General features: G+C 34.2%; 1 protein-coding gene across 2 annotated transcripts in view; it reads left to right on the forward strand.

Annotated features, from left to right (window-relative positions):
• LOC106071565 (protein eyes shut homolog) overlaps positions 1 to 23,930 on the forward strand; it is a 50,442-nt gene that overhangs the window by 916 nt on the left and 25,596 nt on the right. For both annotated transcript variants that reach the window (XR_008779771.1, XM_056041208.1), the window contains exons 2-21: positions 1,979 to 2,226; positions 2,452 to 2,659; positions 6,986 to 7,192; positions 7,694 to 7,834; positions 8,370 to 8,583; positions 9,108 to 9,619; positions 10,078 to 10,204; positions 11,695 to 11,825; positions 12,161 to 12,295; positions 12,854 to 13,084; positions 14,414 to 14,527; positions 14,892 to 15,005; positions 15,354 to 15,631; positions 16,484 to 16,822; positions 17,352 to 17,678; positions 18,004 to 18,172; positions 18,299 to 18,443; positions 19,773 to 19,999; positions 20,690 to 20,911; positions 22,856 to 23,044. Coding sequence is in view for 1 of the 2 variants with exons in the window: in XM_056041208.1 (XP_055897183.1) it covers positions 1,979 to 2,226; positions 2,452 to 2,659; positions 6,986 to 7,192; positions 7,694 to 7,834; positions 8,370 to 8,583; positions 9,108 to 9,619; positions 10,078 to 10,204; positions 11,695 to 11,825; positions 12,161 to 12,295; positions 12,854 to 13,084; positions 14,414 to 14,527; positions 14,892 to 15,005; positions 15,354 to 15,631; positions 16,484 to 16,822; positions 17,352 to 17,678; positions 18,004 to 18,172; positions 18,299 to 18,443; positions 19,773 to 19,999; positions 20,690 to 20,911; positions 22,856 to 23,044 (4,278 nt within the window). In the remaining variant the exon portion in view is untranslated. The remainder of the gene's footprint in view (positions 1 to 1,978; positions 2,227 to 2,451; positions 2,660 to 6,985; positions 7,193 to 7,693; positions 7,835 to 8,369; positions 8,584 to 9,107; positions 9,620 to 10,077; positions 10,205 to 11,694; positions 11,826 to 12,160; positions 12,296 to 12,853; positions 13,085 to 14,413; positions 14,528 to 14,891; positions 15,006 to 15,353; positions 15,632 to 16,483; positions 16,823 to 17,351; positions 17,679 to 18,003; positions 18,173 to 18,298; positions 18,444 to 19,772; positions 20,000 to 20,689; positions 20,912 to 22,855; positions 23,045 to 23,930) is intronic.

A 23,930-nucleotide genomic window follows, 5' to 3' on the forward strand; every position in this document is an offset into this window, starting at 1 on the left:
AGACCCCTATAATGAATATATAATATATGTCAAAACTGCGCGCTATAAAAGTAGTTCATTTTTTTTTTTTTAAACTTATAACTAAAACGAAGTTCGTATCAAAATTCTTTTTTATAACAACATTTGAATTCAATGAATTAATTAATAAATGGAAAATATATTTTACAATGAGCCATTGACACTTTTACCATTGTGACCTTAGATGCAAATTTTTTATACCAATGCGCGAATCTATGAATGAAGCTTGAGTTATTAATAAAGAAGTCCATGACCTTTTTTAAAAAAAAGTTACCTCCCCTGAAGTTTTTCATTGAAAAGTGGTGTAATTTTTTGAAAAATCTGCTTACATATATAATTTTAAAAATTAGATTAGATTTTTTCACTTTCGGAAATGAAAAAAGTAGCCGTCGGATCAGAACTTTGAATGATCTAAAATATCATGATGTCCGATTTTCATTTTCTCTTCTAGTTTCTGAGATATAAACGGACGGACGGACAGACTGACAGACAGGCCACACAAAACTAATAGCGTCTTTTCCTCTTTTAAATTATTTTGTAAGAAGTATTTAAATAATAAATAAGCATTAATCATATAACTATAATCATGTATCGTTATTTTGTTGAAGTCTTACGGTGTACTCACTTATTAGGCTACATTTTAAAAAAGGGAAAGGAGTTTAGAAACAAAATCCTACATATACATAGGCCCTATTGTTGCCTTCAGCTAATCTGACTGAAAGTTCAATAGAACATGCTTGCTATTATATACGTCTATGGTAATTATACTTTACCATTAACAGATATGAACAATTTGCTTTATATTTAACTCATAGCATGTAATAAGTATGTGTCTCTGTCGCCAATAATTGAGACGTTGCTGCTGTAAAGGTCATATGCTAGCTTTCTTTTTTCACTTAGTCTCTAGGTCCTATCACTTTTAAAGTCGCTTTAGTTTAGTTCGATAAACTTCTTATAACCCCGAACAAATGATATAACTATCAACGTTAAATAAAGCAGAGGCGGCCCTAGCATTCCAGTGCAGGGCCCAGGGCGAGTGTCATATCAGGTCAAGCCCACGATTATTTGTACAAAATTGTACAAACGATTCTCTTTAACATGGGGCCATCCTAAGGCGAGGGGCCTCGGGCGGTTGCTTCCTTAGGTCCAGTGACCTTTTAAGGGGCCCCATGCATTTTGACATTCGGTATCTTTACATGAGATAATGTACTTAATAAATATTTGTCTAAATTCCAAACGGTACAGTATATAAGTAAGATTTTTAAAAAAATCAATAAGACTCTCTTAATGAATAATACCGTTGTTTATTGGCGAGATAATGGACAAGTAACATATCTCAATTCATATCGCCTCACATCGTGCTTTCTGTGCTGCAAAGGAATCTATAACATCAACTAGATCAATGATGAATAACAAGATTACATGAAAGTGGCGCAATATTTAATGTAAACAAAAAATAGAACATTCATTTGTGGGCCCCCTTAAGTGGGGGTATGTTTTTTTTTCGAATTTTACTGCTTAGGTCGCCTCTGAACGAAGCACAGTTCCAACAGAGAATAATCTTCAATGAGTCGTCAATGACAATACTAATAACTGAACAATGACCTAAACAAAAAAAATTATTGGCCTATAGGCCTATATTGATCTTGGCACTACACAAACACTGCTTGACCCCAAGAAGTTCCTACACGCTATAGACCTACTATTAGATGTTGATCGCGACAAAAACTAAAGAAAAGCCATTAAACTAAACATAACAACAAAAATAAAAACTAGCAAGAGACCGTGGAGATTGACGTGTTTTTACTGAGGCCCAAAAGGAAAGATGGCGATAAGTTGATAAGTTTAAAGTCATATGGGATGGCGTATAATTGCAATATATCCTTATTACTTCAAAATTTAGTACTGACATATCTATTTCTCTTTCAAATCCCTTGTTTAAAAAAAAATAACAACATAGTTATTCATGGTCAAACAAGCCCTTGTGACTCCATGGTGTGTTTTAATGGTTCGCCGTGTGTGGAAACAGCACTTGTAGCTGTTTGTGATTGTACCCCTGGCTACACTGGCAAGCAATGTGAAACGAATATTGATGACTGCCAGGTTCCATTTGCACACCAATGCCAAAATAATGCAGGCTGCATGGATGGGTTGAATAACTATACGTGTCAGTGCTTATCAGGCTGGGAAGGGCCATTCTGCGAGAAGGTGAGCTAAAAGATCAATCTAAACTAATTTTATTTTACATTTGATATAGCGAGATCTATACTATATCTAAGCCTATATATTTTTCTTTACTTTGACGAATTATATTTTAAATTAGTATAGTGACTATATTGTCTAATCTATCTAGTTCTATTATTAGTTTTCATTTTTATTGACAAAATGAAAAATATTTAGAATTTAGATCTAGAGTCTAATATTTTTTTTAAGGAAAAGAATGAATGTGAGTCTAGTCCTTGCAACAATGGAGGCATATGTAGCGATCATTTTGACAGTTTTACATGTAGTTGTCCTGTAAATTTTACGGGGCCAACTTGCAATACGGATGTCGATGAATGTCAAGGTCAACCTTCTCCATGTTATAATGGCGCTAGTTGTTCAAACACTTTTGGAAGCTTCATGTGCTCTTGTGCATTAGGTAATTTAACTTTAATTACTTTAAATACTTTAATTTTAAACTTACTCAGACGACTCAGCTACTGTAACTGTAACCTAAATATGAGTTACTATGGAGTATGGTAGATTCTTATATTTGGACACCAACGTTTGGGAACCATAGCATAGCCGGCATAGCCCGGCATAGGCATAGGCCTAGGCCTACTATTAGTATAATTAGTAGATTCTTATAACTGAACACCGATTTTCGGGAACTAGATCTAGATCTAGATCTCTAGGTCAATTTTATATTTTATTTTTTTAATTGGTGAAGGTTTAACTTACAAAAAAACTGAAAGCAGATTCTTATTCTGCAACTTGTCTTAAGGACTATAAAAATAGCTGTGTTCCTTTGTATTACCACCCGCCACCCATAGTCAAGATTTTATTTTAAAATAAATTGGGTCACCTCATGCTCCTATTTTGAACGCAGTTTTTGGGCTTTCTCCTTTAGTTGAACAGTGAGCACCGGTGTTGAACACCACTATGTAATTGCTAATAAATTATATCTGTGTTACTTAAAAATTATTTAGATTGTAGTAAAAGAAGTAGATTCACTTTTGCAATATGTATTTATAGTCTATTTCCTTATATACTCTCTCTCTCTCTCTGTCTCTCTCTCTCTCTCTCTCTCTCTCTCTCTCTCTCTCTCTCTCTCTCTCTATATATATATATATATATATATATATATATATATATATATTGTATATAGTTTATTTATTTAAATACCTACATAATCTATGTGTAGAAACAGACAGAAATAAATTTATATAGATTATAGAGCTATAAATTAATTATTTTAATTTAATAAACATGATATTTTCTACTAGGCTACATGTATTTTCTCTGTCTTTATTTTAACTCCCATCCAAGGACCCTCTTCTTGTTTTCATAATTTGGATGTTGGTTTTGTTAAACCTTAACATCCCCTCCCTCCCATAGAGGCTTATAATTCTTTTCATGACTCTCTCCCCCTTCCCTCCACTGCCTGTTGGATAGTTTGTGACACTACTCGCTGAGTGTATACCTCTCCTCACCGTCAGCTTATCTTGCGTGATCACATGCAGTGGGCATGGTCTCTGGCTTCAAATTAGCAGCCCACACTTTTTCTTTCATTCATAAGTTATATATTCTAGATATCTCTATCTAGGTCATGTTTATTCATTGAAAAAATCATAGATTTATTAATCCCAATAATATTTCTTAATATGATTTTGCTGTGTTCTAAAAGGAGAATGAGCTGAATTCATTATTTTTTGTTTGGACACCCCCTTTTTTAGTTTTATTTAACAGCTAACGATATAAATGTGATTGGAATGTCTTTGTAAAGATGTTTGGAAGCTTATTTTGATATGCCCATCAGCCTACGATCAAACAGGCTCATGATATAGCCTTCATCCCTTATATGGGTATGAATTGCCGGGGGAGGTTAAAACAGCAGCTTTACATACATGGTTACCGAGAATCTAAATAACTGCCATCTGCTTTGGAAAAATGGAACAAAATTACCGGAACTTATCTAAAATTGGACATGCGCAGTCCCGAAACGTCGTTTTTAGCTCCAAACATAAAAACAAATGAATTACAAACAAAAAAAAAGCGACCCGTTCAAAAAGGAGAATTCGATGGGGTGTTCAAACTATAAGAGCCTCCTCTAGATATCTAGGTCTAGACTTAGACTGTCTAGAGTTGAGACAGTGAGTCTTGAAAGTTGAATGAGTCTACTTACTTAGTTACTAGACTAGTCTAGATTTAGACTAGATTCTATCTACTAATCTAGATCTAAGACTAAGACAGTGAGTAAGAGTCTAGGTCTAGATGATTATCATTATTCATAATATATTGAATATTCCTATATTTTTTAAATTAAATTTTATAAGAGATTAGAGTCTACTCTAGAGTCAAGATCTAGTCTATTAAACTATTACTATTAGATCCATGGGCATAGCCAGGATTTTTTTTGGGGAGGGGGGGGGAATTTTTCTCTCCCCCCCCCCCCCCCTCCCAAAAAATTTTTTTTTTATATGTATTTATGTGTGTGTGTGTACATAATCTTTATTACATTCTGACCCTTCATTCTTTCGGAAGACGTTTATTGTGCCCTAGAATAGCTTCTTCTATGAGTTCGTGGAAAAATTGTAGATTCCGTGGCATTATTAGCAATGGGGTCTGGCCAGCGCGGGGCGAAGCCATGCACTATTTCTAATATTGAAAGCCAACAAAATGCATATTGTGAGGTATCTACAGTGCATTTTCCTGCTATTAAAAAGTTCTATATCAAAAACCTAATGTGCTATTCTTACTGACTTAGATCCTCCCGCGCCGTTCTGCGCATTTGCCGTCAAGCTGTTTCCATAAAATTGTAGACTCCCCAACATTACTAGCAAGGGGGTCTTGTGGCGAAGCCCCGCCGCCAAGCACTATTTCTGGTATTGAAAGCCAACTAAATGCATATTCTGAGGTATCTACACTGCATTTTCCTGCTATTAAAAAATTTTATTTCAAAACCTAATGTGCTATTCTTACTGACTTAGACCCGCCCACGCCGTTCGGCGCATTTGCCGTCAAGCTGTTTCCATAACAATCTGTCACTGGTATCGTCTGAAGCCTCAAGTTGTACTAGGATATCATTGCAACTCTTCTTATGCGTAATTCATTTTGTCGGAGAACGTGTCCTGCAAACCTCATGCATCGCTCTCTCACAATCTTACTAACGGGTCGACTCCCAGTTCGGCATAGGATTTCCTTGATTTAGACCCGATCTCTATAACTGACTCCTAAAATCTGTCTTAGCCATCTTTGTTGAGCAACATTTAGTGTTTTTCAATTTCGGCAGATGACTATTCAATGCAGTTTATTAATGGAGCCCTGCCACTGGTAAAAATGTGTAACCTCTCTTGAATACGCTCTTGGAATTAAGTGACTAGTTTGCTTTAGATTTTATATCGAAAAGAGAAGTTTTATCATCAAAATCATCTGTTGGGGGTTTTCCACCTAAAATTCTCTGTAGGGGGATTTAAACTCAAAACCATCTGGGGGGGTTTTAAACTTTAAAAAAAAGCCATCTGTAGAAGAGGGGTTTAAACTCAAAACCCCCGATTGGATTGGTGTGTAATTTGCTTTTTTTATATTGAAGAGGTATTTTTAGCATCAAACCCCTCTGAATGGGGGTTTAAACTCAAAACCCCTTTTGGCAACGCTCATAGCATTTTGAGTGCGTAATTTGCTTTTTTTCTTACACTGAAGATGTATTTTTTAGCCTCAAAACCCCTTTGGCTACTCTCATAGATTTTAGAGTGATTAATTTGCTTTTATTTATATTAAAGAGGTACTTTTTAGCTTCAAACTCCACTGTAGGGGAGTTTAAACTCAAAACCCCTTTGACTACACTCATAACATTTTGAGTGTAAAATTTGCTTTGTTTTTTATTATTAAAGAGGTCATTTTTACCTTCAAACCCCGCAGAAGTGGGATTTAAACTCAAAACTGAGTCAAAACCCATTTAGCTACTCTCATAACATTTTGAGTGCATAATTAGCTTTTTTTTTATGTTGAAGAGGGGGTTTATCGTAAATTTTAGAGGGGGTTTTAAAATCAAAATCTTCCTTAACTGTGCTCTTGGAATTAGGGGATTTTCTTTTGCATTTTATTTTGTTTTGTTTTATAGAAGAGGGGGAGTTAACTGCAAAAAAACCCAGGTAGGGGGTTTAAAACTCAAAACCCCTGGTAGGGGGTTTTAAACTCAAAACCCCTGGTAGGGGTTTTTAAACTCGAACCCCCTGGTAGGGTTTTTAAAACTTGAACCCCCCTGGTAGGGGGTTTTAAACTCAAAACCCCTTTGGTTGTGCTGGGGCAAGTGATGGTTTAGTATTAAAATATCACTTTAAATAAACAAAATCAAAGCTAAAAATCAGTCACTAAATTCCAAAAGGGGGGAGGGGGAATTTCATTTCGGGGGGGTTTGAACCCCAACCCCCCCCCCCCCTGGCTACGCCCATGATTAGATCTAGATCTAAATTTAGAAGAGATCTATACTAGTCTATATATTATATATTATTAGATCAGACTCTACTTTTCTAGAAATATATTTATAATATTATATAGTAGTCTATCTAAAAAAAAAACTATATATCTAGATCTAGAATTAGAATATATTTTCTATATTCTCTGAATTATATTGAATATGATAGATCTAGAATCTAGATTATATCAAATTAAATCTAGACATCTAAACTAGATGTAGTATTTATAGTCACTATAGATCTAGATTCTAGACTAGAATAAAGTACATAACATTTTTCTTTTCTAGGATACACAGGCCAGATGTGTGAATCAGAAATAAACGAATGTCTTAGCCAGCCCTGTTACTTTCAGGGAACTTGTGTGGATCTTATCAACAATTATCGTTGTGAATGTTTGGATGGGTTTCAAGGGATGCAATGTGAAACAGTAGTCAGACAATGTGTAGTGCAGAACCTTTGTGGGGACAATGGTATTTGTATTGACAAAATTGAAGGTAAATAATTCCTTAAACTTTTTTCTCAGATCTAGGAAAAGCATTGTAAAATTTTACATACTTTCAATCAAAGCTCAATTTTTTTTTAAGCAACTTTACTATTTAGTTTTAAAACTTCTAAAGCTTGTTTTTAATTCTTATTGAGAAATAGTTGGGCAATATTCACTGAAGCTGCAAATCCAAGTCAAAGATATTTTAATGTAACTAACTTAAAAGCATCATTTAATAGTGCATCCCATATGAGGAATTATATGACGATATTGCGATGTCAAATTGAGCATTATGTATATTGTCAAAACACTTAATAAGCTTTTGTAGCACCATAAAAAAAAAATCTTAAAGATGTATGGTGCTTGGCAATAGGCTGAAATGCACATAAAAAATGATGGATGGAGGAAATTAAACTGACATTTCATAGCAGCTCCAGGAGATTGTCTGGTAACATTTATCTTTAAACATTTTCTAAAAATCTAAAAGATCTAATTTGACATCTTTGCTTAGGTGGCTATCAATGTTTCTGTAAACCTGGTTACTATGGAGACCATTGTGAGCTGATAGTCAACTTGTGTCTGTCTCAGCCATGTCTGAATGGTGCAACATGTACCAATTATGGTGTGAGGTACACTTGCTCATGTTTACCAGGTAAACTTTTTGCTTTTTCATGAGTCTGGTTTACTTGTTTCTTTTTTTTTTTTTTTTAAATCTTGTGTGCCTTGACCTACTGTCTGGTGATAAATCCTGTGACATTCTATGGACAATTCGTATGTTGTTTTTTTAGATGAAGATTATTATATCCTTGCCCAAGCCTCCTCAAGGATGTGGCAGGGTTTAAACTGGCGATTGTCATGAGACAGTCTGAAGTGCATATCATAGATCCACCAGGATGAAAGCAACTCATTCCTTTGTTGTTGTTGTTTTTTTCCCCTGCAGTTAAAGTAAAAGGGCAAACCTAGATATTATAAAAACAAAGAAAAGTGAAATAAAAGTCAAATTTAAGTTCAAGTTATTTCAAATTTGTGAAAGTTTAAAAAGTTATATAGAGATCTGATGATAAAACTTTTTATTTATTCCAAATCAGTTAATACCTAAGCAGTTAAACTTGAGATTAATTAAGACATTTTAAAATTTAAATTCATATATACTGATAGAAATGTAACTTTTTGTTTCCAACTTGTAGGATTTAGTGGTATTAACTGTGAAAATGACATTGAAGAGTGTGCTTCATCTCCTTGCCAAAACAATGGCACATGTGTGGAACCAACACTAAACAGTTACCAGTGCCAGTGTGCTCCAGGTTACACTGGAACCCAGTGCCAACAAGATATTGATGATTGTGCTACAAAGCCATGTAGGGTTTATCAAGTTTGTATTGACCTGGTGAATGGATTCAGGTCAGTATGTTAACTATCTTTCATTGTTATAATGTTTAATTCTTATCTAGTTAGAAAGCAAAAAAATATTTAGCTGCTTTTTCATTACTAGTTTTAGTGTTCAGACCCTGGGGAAGATGGATAATTGGGAATAATAAAAGGGAACACAGAGGAAAGGAAGATAAATTAGAAACTGTTCTATTCTACATGCATTTTGTATTCGGTTTAACTTTTTAAATTAATTGATTATCTGTTCCCTGTGATGAGTTTCATGGCTGTATACACTCTTACATAGTTTTAGTTGAGTGCTTTGTAAAAGTAAAACTATTGTTGTTGATGTTTGTTTTTGTTAATTTTAATAATGACTGCAAATCTTCTAGTAAATACTATGTATCCAAACACATTGATGGGTTAAGCAAACATTCTTTCTAATTGATGTTTATGTCACTATAATAAAACTTTTTCTTCAGAGTATGCATTTGTTCAGAAATTATTATTTTTAATGAAATGTTTAGTAGGTTTTGATTATTTTTTTTTTGTTGTAGATGTGAATGCCCTATAGGAACTTCAGGGAATTATTGTGAACCCAACAACACATCTGATTGCAGACACATTCCTTGTTCGAATGGAGGAACCTGCATGTCAAAAGACAATGTATTTGTATGTATTTGTCCAGCTTCCTACACTGGGGACTTCTGCACATCTGCTCTTGACATATGTGAACCTAGCCCTTGCCAGAATGGAGGAAGTTGCATCGCAGTCAATCAAACTATGCATGAATGTGTGTGCCTTGTAAACTACAGTGGTCCCAATTGTGAGACTCTAAACTCTGACTGTCTTAAAAGTCCTTGTCAAAATGGGGGAACTTGTGTAGATGTAATGGCTTCTAGTAACAGTAGCAGCTTGAGTTTTTTAAATACAACAGAATCAAAAAAAGATATGTTTGTATGTGTCTGTCATTCTAACTCAACTGGAACATTGTGTGAGAATGTAGTAGAGGCTTGTAGCTCCAGTCCATGCCTCAATGGAGGCAACTGTTCATCATTCAGCTCTAAAGGTAATTTCTCTTTGTGTTAGTACAGAATTCAATCAAGCTGATTTCTTGCTATTAATGAAAAAAAAGGAGGAGAGTGTTTGAGCTTCAATTCTAGTATATCAGATCTTTATATATTTTTAACATCTGTGTGATACGATTTTTGTAAACATAATAAATGTTAATAACAGCATGTTATATAACATTTATAACAGTACAATTCATAACATTAATAACAGTGTGTTATATAACATTTATAACAGTACAATTCATAACCGTAATTACGGTATGTTATATAACATTTATAACAGTGTGTTATATAACATTTATAACATTACAATTGATAACATTTATAACAGTGTGTTATATATTATTTATAACAGTACAATTCATAACATTAATAAAATCATGATTCAAAGCATCAATTCATAGGGAGAACAATCAAAAGATGATTGTTCAATTTTTCACTTTGTTTCTTTCAGACTATCACTGTGATTGTGCTGTGGGCTGGGAGGGTCCAACATGTTCTGAGAATATCAATGAATGTCTGTTCACATCTCCAGTTTGTCAAAACAATGGAACATGTACAGATCAGGCTCCTGGATTTATGTATGTCTATTTGAAGACTAAATTTTCACTGGTGACTTAAGTAGGCTACTTAGAATTTTGTATTTGCATTAAATATAACATTGATTATTAGAAAAGAAATACCTCTACTCTCAGCTCCCCAGTATAGAAATGATCTTCATTGTGCTAATAATTTATATTATTTTGTACTGCTAGTCTCTATGAAAAATCAAGAGGATTCCAGTTTGATTTATGCTAGAGTTATTACTTAAGCTAATATTACTTTTTTTACTTTATTAAATAATTTAACATATTTGATTTTATTTTAAAGGACAATGAATGGGCTACAAAAGTATAATAACTAAAATAAATTATTAAAGAAAATATTTTGTATATTAAACAAAATATATATAAAAATTCATTAAAAAATTGATATACTGAAAGATTTAATCTTTTAATTAAACATTTAATCCATAAATATTGAAAAATCACAAAACTTAACACATTTGATTGATTTGAATTTCATAAAAGATGAACAAATGCAATAAGGCTTTGTATTATTTACATTTTTCGGGCCCCAGGCAATAAACTAAAAAAGAAGAACCACTTACACAATTATTGTCTTTTTTTTAAAAATATGTTGGTCCTGCATCCAATTTACTACAAAAAAAAAAGAATCACTCTCATACCCAGAAAATAAAAACAAAAAAAAAGAGAGAAATAAAAAGTAACTCAAAAAAAAAAAGAAAGAAATATTATATACCAAATTACTCACCGAGGCTGCCTGGTTGTGGATGGCTGCCAGGTCGTGCGGTTTGCGTGCTGGACTGTCATTTGGATTTATTGATGGTCCCGGGTTCAAACCCTGCTTGCTCCCATCCCCTATCATCCTGCGGGAGGTTTGGACTAGGACGTAAACTATCTTTAACTCTGAAGGAACATCCGAAACATGTAAAACAATCAAACAAACAAGGGTAACGCCACACAGCGCTGGTGAAGTTACTGGCTGAGAGTTATGCTGCACTGAAAGAGTTAAAGACCAAAAAATAGCATCTGTATGTTTCAAAAAGATTTAAATGAAATTAAAATGTTTAATACAAACATTTTTTTCTACATATGTAAGAAAAACCTTGAGTTCAAATTTAAATGAACTTATTTTTTTTTATCCTCCTAGCTTTTAATGAGTAGTTGGTAAAACAATAGCTCTTGATGGTTCTAATAGCCACATTATATCCTTTGTTTATTCTTCACCACAGAACCAAATGAGCTTTACAACATCTGCCACACAGGCCATTTGATTGGTGCCAACTACTTTTTTAATATACAAGTATTATGCATAATAATAATAATAATAATCTTTATTGTCCGTATGGAAATTTGTCTTACAATTTGTGCATTACACCAAACAAAAACATTATAACTATAAGAAACCAAAATGTACATTCACACATAAGTCAAATGAATCCATAAATTAAATGAATTTCACCTAATTGACCAATTTTTGTATTCTGTTGTAATTTTCTAAAAACCAGTTGTAAATGTGGCAGTGAGTGGACAGGAGATCAGTGTGATGAAGATGTTGTGGATTGTCAGCCAGATACTTGTCAGAATGGTGGCACTTGTATTGAAGGATCAGGAAACTATACTTGTGTTTGTACACTTGGTAAGGGCTTAAAGTACTTTAAATGCATATTCAAGTTCACCTTCATGTTTTTGGTTCTGTCAGTGGCTTCCATGATTGTATTGGTGCTGCAGTAGCATAGCGATGTACTTTGGGGACCAGGTTCAAGAATATCTGCCTCTCTCCAATCCTAAGTTAATTGTGACAATGTTAAATGTGATGTAGCAGCATGGGCTGCCTTTAAATTTATGTTAAATACACAAGCTTCCTTTGTCACCTTGATTTTATTAGCTCTACTAGGTCAATATTTGTAAATTCATTTTTCATTACAATCTCAAACTTAATGAGAAACACTTTTGTTAATGTTGAACTTGCAGGCTATAAAGGTGTGAACTGTACAGAGGAACAATCCCAATGTGAGCCCAATCCTTGCTTCAACGATGGAACTTGTGCAGATAACACTCAGACTAGTAACACCAACTTCATATGTTCATGTTTGCCTGGTTATACAGGTATAGTTTTCTTGGCACATTGTATTTTAGGTTTCTTTCATAATAGCAGGTAACCTAGAAACAGTTAATATTACACAATTTAATCTACTGATGGAAAGTTGGTCTTGGTGACCTTCAGATCTTCTCATTGGAGCTGTTGAGGAGAACAGCCTGCTTATTTTCTATGGGTCTGCTTTTGAGTTAAAAGGCCCCTGCCGAAAAAAAGTTGTGCCAAAAAAAAAAAGCTGAATGGAAGATATAATTTGTAAATAATCAAAATAATATTTGTTGGTTAGCTAACATTCTTATCGAGATCCAATCTCTTCATAGATTTTTATAGCGAAAGTCAACCAATTATATAAATATATATATATATAATTTTATGTTAGAGCAATTCTATTTCTTCCAATAAGTCTAATTATTTTATACATTTTGTAAAGCAGATAAAAAAAAACTATCAAAGAAACAAAATTATACCACCTACTGAATGAGGAAAACATTGTGCTTGGTCCAAAGAATGTAATAAAAAATTATTCAAGCTGATTTGAAACTGAAAATGGAAATTGTTTAAATGTTCAGGTCAGTTGTGTGATGGCAACATTGATGAGTGTACTATACTACGACCTTGTCTAAACAATGCCACATGTTTGGATGCTGTCAATGACTACAGCTGTGTGTGTTCTATTGGATGGACTGGAAAGAACTGTTCAGTAGATATAGATGACTGCCTACCTAACCTTTGTTTAAACGGGGGTACTTGTATTGATAGGCTGGGAGGATTTACATGTCGATGTCCAGTTGGCTTTACAAGTAAGTTGATTTTTGTTGTGTTTATCATTTGTCTTTACATGAAGTCTTACTCTATATCATTTATTATAATAGTTCAACTTATTACTTAGTTTGTTTGTGTTAGGATGGCTGCCAGGTCGTGCGGTTTGCGCGCTGGACTGTCGTTCAGATTTATCTATGGTCCAGGGTTCAAACCCTGCCCCCATCATCCTGCAGGAGGTTTGGCCTAGGAAGTAATTATTTTCAACTCTGAAGGAACATCCGAAACATGTAAAAAAAAATTTACAAAACATATCAGTTAGCCTGACAGTTTTATGTTTACCTTTAACAATGATTGAGCTGCAAGAAACATTGTCACTCTACTTGCTCCTGTAATTTAGCATATCTGGGTAGAAAGTAAACTGTCTTCTTAAATGAAAACCACTAATTATAAACTCTTTACTTTCGAATGGATTTTTTCTTCTTTTGTTTTCATTATTATGTAGGAGAGATCAGGTGACTAGGTCAATATCTGAGATGAACTGCGTAGTGGTTTCCAAATCAGGCAGCTCTCCATTTAGTATTTCTTCAATATGGGTATTATTCAGGCCCATTGGTAAAGAATGCAGTTTTGAGGACATTGTCAGCATTCTCAAAACTATAAACTTTAGAACAGATAATCTTAATATTACTACTTACCTGACAGCTAAAATTGTGATATTAAAGTACATTTATTTTTGTTTACTTCAAAAAGTACAATGCTACCAACTTATGAAACTGGCCTTAAACAAGATAATTAAGGGATTTTATGTTTTTCACTAACTCATGTGTAGCCCCAATGGGTCAGTTGTACTCCTTAACTGTCTTTTAAATCATAAATAAATGTTTATATAATGGACCTACAAACACATCTTTAGAATGTAAAATGTGTATTCATTCATCAGATTTCCAATAATACTTTTTAGAATTTGAGATTTTAACAAGACAGATTTCTAAAATGTCAGACTGCACCAAACCAATAGAACCTTTACATCAGTGGCGGTTAAAAAAAATATTAGTCATCAAATTACAATGTTTCTTTCCAACTAGAAAAAGTAATTAACTAATCAAAATAAAAACATTTTCTTATTCTTGGTCTAATTATGAATAAATTAGAAAAAGAATCTCCATAATGGTGAAATAATGTTACAACATCTAACAAGATACTGGGTTTTATTAAAAGAAATTTCACACAATAATAACATATTTTTCTTCACAGTTGATTCACTAAAATAATCTTGAACTAAATGATAAATCACACCTTTAAAAAAGAATAAATTGTTAAAATTGTAGTGAATGAGATTTGATCCAAACTACACCTCTCATCCCTAGATGTGACTTGTGATCTTGAGATTAATGAGTGCAGCTTTCAGCCCTGTAGAAACAATGCCACATGTATAGATCTAGTCAACAGTTTCCAATGTACATGTCAGCCAGGATATACAGGTACACACTATGCTTTAGGAGCTCACCATAGTAACCCTTTTTTTTTTCCTTCATTAATTATTCTTTTATTTTTCTATTTGATAATTTGTGTTTTTGTTTAGTTTAGAAACACATTTTAGTCATATACTGAATTTTTAACAATGAATATAAAGAGTTTAGAAACTAATATTTGCTAGTGATCTCAAGAATCTGTCTTCATTTCAAACTTGTCATTTCAGTAACAAACATATAGATGTCTTATGCAACACTATCAGATTTATTTTTTTGAACTTTGTTGTAATGTTTTCTCAATACTAAAACTGGTTTATTTCTATGTTTCCAGTAGCATATAGCATACATGTCTCAAGTGTGAAAACTATTTCAGGTGTTGCCTGTGAAGTAGATATCAATGAATGTTTACCTTCCCCCTGTGCTGCAACATCCACTTGTCTTGATCAGGTCAACAACTATACATGCTTATGTCCACCAGGTCTACAAGGTTAGAAATGTCATTTACACGTCAATGTCTATACACAATGGTGACATTCTAGCCTTATAATAGCCATACTTAGGTTTCCTACAAGGAATTAGCTGATAAAGTGAATACAATTGAACATTAAGTAAAAAATGAATAGCTACCTGGCATTAGTGCTTGTGCTGTCATGCTGTAGATTTGGGCTAGGATGTTGTCTAATTCTTTTGTCACTAACTAATTAATAAAAAAAAAGTTTTGAATTTGTTGTCAAAAAAAATGCTGGGAACTTGCTTAAAAATATTTTTTTTACTGTCTAGACTTATTAAGCTATATCAACATATGTATATTATTGCATTTCATGCTCTTGTACAGGTCAAAACTGTACTGAAGATATTCAAGAATGTTCATCTGCTCCTTGTCTTTATGGTGGGGAGTGTACTGAAGTGGCTCTGGCCATGTTTACTTGTGTTTGTCTGTCTGGGGTTGAAGGTCAAGTCTGTCAATTCATCAGAAGTGTAACCTTTTGGGGAAACAACTCCCTCAGTTTTCCACCTTCCGAGTTGATGCCATTGTTAGTCTCTGACAGTCTAAGGATACAGTTTACACTGACAACCACTGTACTGGATGGGATACTACTTCTTGTCACTGGGGTAAGTATTCTTTGATCTATTTGTTATATTACTTTTGACAGTAAAAATAGGAACATTAAAGGTAGACTAAAAATCAGTTATTAGAGATGTTTTAATTTACAAATAATAGACATTTTACAACGAAAAGCTGAACTTAGAATTTACTGACTGTCAACGTTAAGTGTGTGCTGACGTAGTATTATAATATTACACATGAAACTGGTTACTATTTATTTGTTGCGAATGTCGTAGAATGCTGGGTTCGTGCTTCCTGGAGTCAGACTTGACACGTGACAAACATAGATATTACTGATTGACTTAATGCCACTTTGGAAGAAAAAAATATAATGTTTATTTAATGACAATAATAATACTGCACTTCTTGGCAGTGACATGATCCAATAAGAAACAAAGTCACATCGGCATAACAGCGGTATCAAATATATCCAACATGTCAAATCCTCCAAAATAGACTTCAAATAACGTCCGCATCACAGCGGGTAACAAATACTTCAGTAATAATAGTACAGAATAATAACTACTAGAAATACATGTCTCAAGTGACCACTGGCTTCGACTGCCAAGTCAATTTAGTCATCCTAATTTCCTGTTTCTCTATCAGGAGTAAAATAATGTAAAATATACACTTTAAAAATGTGTTTAAGATAAGATGTGTATAAGTAAAGTCAGATCCAAGTAATCAGAATAGCTGGATATTGGATCCAAACTATTGTGTCCCAATAAGGTCCAATTAACTAGATTTGATTCTATATAATAATATGAAATATTTGTTATCCCGTATTGTGTATAGATTACAAAAAAGTATCTGACATTCAAATATCTCAATCTATTATGTTTCACTCTTTTATCTAGGTATCTGTTACTGGCCAACCTCAGCATGTTGTCCTTGAACTTGGCAACAATAGCCTGTATGTGTCTGGGAGTAATGGTCTTCAGTCAGTCAACAGTGTAGTAGTCTTGCCTTCTGGGTACATTCACAACTATGCTGTACTGCTAACCATTGACAGCTTTAACATTGCCATCACACTGACCTCCAATACTATCAACACCACACTTGGTACCTCAGTTCAGTTGACTAGTGCAGCCATGTGGATCTTGAACAATGCTTTTGTGTGTGGTGGTGTGCCTTTGTGGACTACATATCTTAGATCTATTGTCAGAACTACTGCAGGCTTCACAGGATGTTTTGGAGTAAGTACATTTTAATCAAACATTACATATTTCCTTTAACATGGAATCATATAACAAAAAAGTCACTAAAAAGATATTTGTATTTATGTTTGTTGTTTGTAACATAGTCCAAACCTCCTGCAGGCTATGAACCAAGTCTGATCCAGATGATTGAATGACAGTCCTGCACACATACTACCCAAGCAGACAGCTAGCCTACATACAGTATCACCTTAATGTCTTTTGATTTGTTGCCCCCCTAACATTTCTCATATCTAAACCAATTGGATTGCAAACAAACTAAATTTCTGGATTTTTAATTTCTGCACATTTCGTGTGCATTACCTGACTTAATGATTATCATGTTTCTTAGTTAGATGATAGCATACAATATCTCACCAGGTCCTGATCACTGTAATTACAAATCTTTGGTCTTTTGTTATTCTAATCATCACAAATTGCATAAAATTTTAATTTTCTTTTTTTTTTTTTGTATTTATCTAATGACATTTTACTGACTTGAACACTGAAATTTTCTTTATTTTGCTAGAATCTTGTTATCAACAATCAACCAATCAATTTGGCTGTTTCAAGTCAGTTTACTCAGGCCAATGAAACAACAGCTCCAACAGTTGGTTGTTCAACACACCTCCCATGTTTCAATACCACATGTCTGAATGGTGGCACTTGTATTGACATGTGGGGCTACAAGGCATGTAAGTGTGTGTCAGGGTTTACAGGATCCCAGTGTGAGGTACAGAATGTAGCCAGTTTTGTAGAGCCAAGCATGTTGTACTTTGAAGGAGATCAGCTCCTGACACAGGTCTCATTGGAAGTGAACTTCAGAAATACAACTGCTGGTCTTCTAGTGTACACTGTAAGTATAGCAAACATTTAGTAGCATGTGCCAAGCAGGAAAGTTCAATGGGCTCGTAGAAGCTTGTACATTTATTATAAGCTATAGAAGAAAAAGAATATTGAGGCCTCTGTTCCTAGACAATTGAAATGTGATATTTGTCTTTATCTATAATGTGAAGTATTGATCAAAGTATCCACCAAAAAAAAAATCACATGATGAGAAATATTGCTTTTTGATGAGAAAATATTTTTTTTTTTTTTTTTTTTTTTTTTTTTAGATTTAAGAATTTTTACAGAAAGTTTTCTTTGCAGAACAAGTAGATCTCTCATTTATATATCTTTAGATCTTTGAAGACATGCTCTCTGTCAGTGTTAGTGATGGAGAACTGAGAATACACTTGGCCTCTCTTGCTTCATCTTCTGAAAGTGTGCAAAATGTGACCACTATTGTACAGCACCAAGGGTGGGTGACTGTTAACATTCAGTTTAGTGCTAACCTGTATGTTGTGAATGGTGAGAAAATGTTCACTACACTTTTTACATTGATTAATACTTACTATGTATACACAAGTTTGTTTCCTATTTTATAAATCTTATAGTTAACATGTAATATGACATTTTTATTATTTCATATTTCAGTTTCTAGTCCTACAGGAATGATTGAATCATACTCTGGTGTATTTGATCACATCATTAGAGTAGTGGAGCCAGTGTTCATTGGACGACTACACAGTGCAGTGGATATGTGGAGGAACAGGAATATATCACTGCCTACTGATATGAGGTACCATTTACTTGTCTTAGACATTGTGGAATTTTGAATACAGAGCATATGAAATACACTAAACATTCTTTCTTCATTGTTGTCATTTCATATCATTTCAAAACTATGTGACTAAAAAAAATTACAATACTTTAGTTGTTTTAGTTTTCAAAAAAGCTTACTATTTTGATAAAAAAAAAAGAGCACACAGAAGCCTTTGAAGTATTGGAATAAGTTCATCAATTTAGCCTAGTTAAAAATACAATTATTTGGGGTTGTCTACTTTATCTGTTTATCCAGAATTAGTTAACAAGTTATCATAGCAGCATTTAAATAAGCACTAAAAACATGTCACACACTTGCATTTAAATTAACTTACTTATAGCTCTAAATCAGTGATGCCCAACCTAATTCAACCTGCAGGCCAATTTAATTTCCAACACTCGTGTTTAAGATAGAAATGCCACACTCTCTTCTTTACAAATCAATGATGTTGGCTTATCATGTTCAAAAAAAAAATACATTCACTTTTCCTGGTAGATTCTAAATTATACTTTTAATTTCTTCATCTCTCCCATTTCCTAAACGTACAAATGTTAAAGGTCATGGTGCCAAACCATCAGAGGGCCCTGACGTAACATTTTTCAACATTTTTTTGAGGGGGGGAGGGATGAAGGGTGATTTTCTATTTCTATTTTCGATTTTGTGCCGACGTTTCGGCGGGCCGGATGGAACCATGTCCGGCCCGCGGCCGGATTTTGGGCATCACTGCTCTAAATAAAAGTAGACTATTTGCAGATGACTGCTTAGTATATAGAACAATAAAAGCTAGACAAGATTTTAAAATATTCTTTCAAGAAAATAGATAAGTTATAGTAATATGACTCTAACATGTCTTCCTCCTTAAAAAAATGTGTCAATTATCATAAGTAACTCCAGTGTTACTTGTCAAGTGCATGTTTGGGGGTGCTCCTTCATAAGGAAAGATGTTTACATATTACATTCCTGTCCAAACCTGCAGCATAACTGTGGGAATGGCATCATGTGGTTGGCAGGGTTTGAATCTATGGTTATCATGATCATTGTCCAGAGTACAACCTGGCAGGCTTTTACAAAAAATAAAAAAAAAATTCTACTTACCTATTCATGGTAAAGCAATGGCTCAGACTTAAAACTAGAAATACATATATGCTATTGCCAAGAAAAATGCTATCAAATATTTGTATAATTTGTAATTTTTTTTATAAAACAAGCATAAGGGTTAATTAAAATACATTTTTACAAATCTAGAATGAGCATAAATTGCCTGATATTATAAATATATCCTAGATGTTAATCTCTAATCTACAGTTTCCAAGGCTGCCTGAGAAATGTCTACATCAACCAGAAGTTGTTGGACTTATCAACTAGTACTTCAACACCACTTGGAAATGACCCTCCTAGGGCAAGTGCAGGATGTCCTTTAAATGAACCATGTGTGACCAATCCTTGTGGAAATCAAGGGACCTGTCTATCTAACTGGACAGGACCAACATGTCTGTGTAGAGAGGGATATAGTGGACAAAACTGTTCTGAGGGTATACAACAAAACATTAGATACAATTGATTTTGTTATAAAAGAGAAAAAAAGGTTATTGCATTTCCTTAGAAAGCCTAAATTTGGCATGTATTCTCAGGCTAAAATATTTTATGAATAGGATAATCCATTTCCTTGTGTACATTTTGTTTAAGAACATATGCTTACAAAAAATAGGGACTAAGCAAAAACAAAAAGAAATTGCAATGGAAATGTATCCTTCTATATTCTATGAATTAAAATAAAAGGTGAATTGCAATATTTCATTACTGCTTTATGAATTCTCTAGTAAATTGCATAACATCATGATTTGCACCCTTCTGCAATCTATTAAGTCTTGTACAGAAGTGTAGAGAGGGGGGTGGGGAAGGGGGCTCCACCCTCAGAGAGGTGCCAAAAAAAAATAATTGTAGATATTTCAGGTAATATATTATTATGAAATACTTTTTATATATAAGCCTATATTTCTATGTGATCTTCATGGAAAATGGTGGGGGGACAGGGGGTGCCAATAAAGTTGTCTCTTACCCTGGGCGCATATTGTGCTCACTACGCCTCTGTGTTGTAGTCTAAATAAAATGTATCTTCCATATCATATATTTATGGTTGATAACAACTGTTTTCTTTTATGGTTAGTTATATAGGAAATTATTGTTTCAAAAATCTACTAGTTTTATTATCTAACACCCAGTTAGTTCAGCCACATTTGATGGTTACTCAAGTTACTCACTGGTTCAACTTGACACAACAAAGATTGCTTTTGGCAGTGAAGGGACACTTGAATTCCGCACTCGACTGTTGACCTCAACACTTATGCTTCTTCAATTCACTGGACTAGGTGGCAGTAACAGCAAGTACATAGAAATTCGAATGTTTGAGGGAAGGCTACAGATGTACTCTGGTTTTAATACAGGTGAGTCTGAAACATGAATTGTCTAGTCATTAGAAGTACTGTTTTGTGTTGTACACTTCACACATTTGACATCAATAAGTAAATGTATTCATTCATTTCCTGGACAGTTGCTTTCCTTTGTGTCTTGGAAAAGAACCTTTAGGTCATAGCAAAAAGTGTTTCATGATAAACTAAACAATGTCAAGGAGGCCAAATAGAACTCTGTTGACAACAAAATCAAAAAGAATTGAGCTCTAATTTTAATGATCATAATACATGGCAGTTGATCTTTGTATCCAACTCTTTTAATGAATGCCCAATCTTGTCAAAGTCTACTGCTTGCTCCATTGTGAAATGATTGTGTGCTTCAAAGAGAAGAGCTTAGAAAGTTGGATTCTGCAGTGCTAAAAAGGTCACAAAAACTCCACTTTGATCAGTCTGGTATTTGATACACAAGATACTCCAAAAAAGCTATCTATTCATAGTCTTTCCGCCATGGATGAACATCTCAAATATGAATGACTATTTTAAAAATGTCAATACAATTGTGGAAATACTGCTTATGAGTAGAAAAGTTATAAATAGCTTAATGATGAAATTTTGAGATATTTTTAGGGTTACCTTTTTGTTCTCATGTGATTGTTTTAAGACAAAACAATCAGAATAGAAGAATTTAATAGACGACAACAAGCAAAAGTTTTCTTAGTTTTAGCCGCTTTGCAGCAGCACCAGAGTTTCCTTTTCCTCTCCGGGGCGCATTCCTGGGCCTTGGATAAAGGGGTCATGGGTGGCCCATGCGTCATGAACCCTCTCTTGACCTTGCTGATGTGATCCAAAGGAATGCATCGCATTACATTTGGCACCAACTCAGTTGCAGAAGCTGCCGGAGGGAATTTCGCAACTGATACTCCCAATGCCTATGGGGCTTCACTCCTGATTTCTCCTCGAGGTTGTCTCCTGAAGCCTCAGTACCGCAAGGCAGCGGGGGTTTGAATTCAGAGTACCCCTCTCCTAGATGAACTGCCTTACTAGGCTGACGAGCTCCATCTGCCCTAAGCTCCCAGTTTTGTGGCGCCAGGTATCCGCCTTCACCCCTTCACCTGTTAGTAAGAGCAGATGGTTTCAAAGGTTGTCATGGCCAGGGGTGTCAATGGGGTTAAGCTCCCATTGTCTATAAAATACTCCTTATGGCATGCGTCTCAAATAGCCTCTGACAACTAAGTCCAGCACCTGGCCTGCTCGTGTGACTTAGATATTAAGCCCGGCGAAACTGCTCTTTCTTAGTTTAGATGTTTAAAACTGGTCAAAATGAAAGATTGCCTTCATATTTAATTGCTTTATTGTATATATGTTGTAGCTGAAATTAATATGGAAGTACTATTCTTTGTTGATATAAAAGCACTAGATTACAATATTTTAAAAGAAAATGCTGCAGAAAAAAAGACAAAATGACAAACCTGTCTCTGCAACACTGTCCAACAGCCACCCAGGCAACATGTCAATCACCACTTTCATTCTGACTGCTTATGTTAACAGATCACTTGATCCACCCAGATGCTGTCATGTCTAATCTTGCATCAAAATTGTAAATCAATATTCTATTCAATTCTATTACTAAATCCGTTCTCTGATGCTGCATTTTTCTTTTTTTTTTCTGCTGTACTTTTACCAACAGTAAAATAAATGTATCCGCACTATCTATTTCTATCTATTTGGCATAGATGTGGACTATTTGGCTGTTGGCTACTTTAAAGACTGTGATAGTTTTGGTATTTTAAAAAGCATACAATCAGTTGCAGTTTTCTCCTTGGCACAGACTGCTTACATCTCAGCTGCCAGCAAAAAGCTAGCTAAATAAGGATGATGATGTGCTGTTAAGTTTTCCTGCATTTTAAATGTTTTTTGCTTTTAAGTGGAAATGATATAAACTAACCATTGCATTATTTCTTAAATCTTGAATGTCAGTTGGAGTTGAATCTAAGCTTAACGTATCAGATGGCTTGTGGCATTCCGTACATTGGGTTAGAAGATTGACAGACCTTATTTTCTTCATTGAGAATGAGACAACAACACTACAAGCAGAGTTTGACATCTACAATCAGAGTCTTGCTAGTCAGGTCAACATATACATTGGGGCAAGGCCTTTCTTTATTGGTATGTACATCAGTCATGTTAATCAGTTGTCTTCGTAGAGTATGTAGATTATTTGTACTACGTATTTGTGTGCATTGTGGGGATAGCTTAAAAGTAAAGAAGACAAAATTCTAACTTTATAAGCTCTTATTCCCAGCTACCTCCTTAATCCAGCCCTACGTTTCTTGACACTGTCTAGTCTTACATGTTTCTAGACTTTTCTTTTCATGCTGTAGTAAAAGTCCACACACTTGCATGTATTCAAACATATTTTCAGTGTTTTCAAAATAGGAAACATCCATTTGCTTCTATTGGAAAGGAAAACAAAATATGACATTAAGCATTAAAATTGGATCAACAATGCAAAGAAAAATTAATTAAATTAAAAGTTGACTTAAGTGATCTACACTGTACTGAACTCCTACAAATGTCTCTTAAAGATGAAATACATTAGTCATGTTTCTCCCACTCTTTGCTAGTTGTATCTGATACTTGTGCTTTGAACTTTGAAAGAGTTGGTTTATATATTTCTTTAACCCAGAACTTTTTGTCACCTGATGAAATGGCTTGTATTATAATGTCCCCACCCAACCACCAATGCATTTGCCAAAAGTCTTTTTGTTTTCATCCTTCAATGGAACAGTCCACATTATTATATCCCACCCCACACACTTTCTAGCCATTAACTCAGAGAAAAAAAACACATTTACTTGGCTCCTCCAATGGAACAATCTGAAATGGAGACAATGTTCAACAATTCATTCTTGTTCTCACACTATTTACTTTTGTCTGTCAGTTCTAGCAGATATAAATATCCAGAAATATATTGCTGCCTCTAGTGCACACTTTGTGTTCCACCAGTTGTAGCCCTTCAAGAAAAAAGCAACTCCCTCCCCCAAACCCTAAT

Source organism: Biomphalaria glabrata, chromosome 9, assembly GCF_947242115.1.
Source record: "Biomphalaria glabrata chromosome 9, xgBioGlab47.1, whole genome shotgun sequence".
In the NCBI taxonomy this organism is placed as follows: Eukaryota; Metazoa; Mollusca; class Gastropoda; family Planorbidae; genus Biomphalaria; species Biomphalaria glabrata.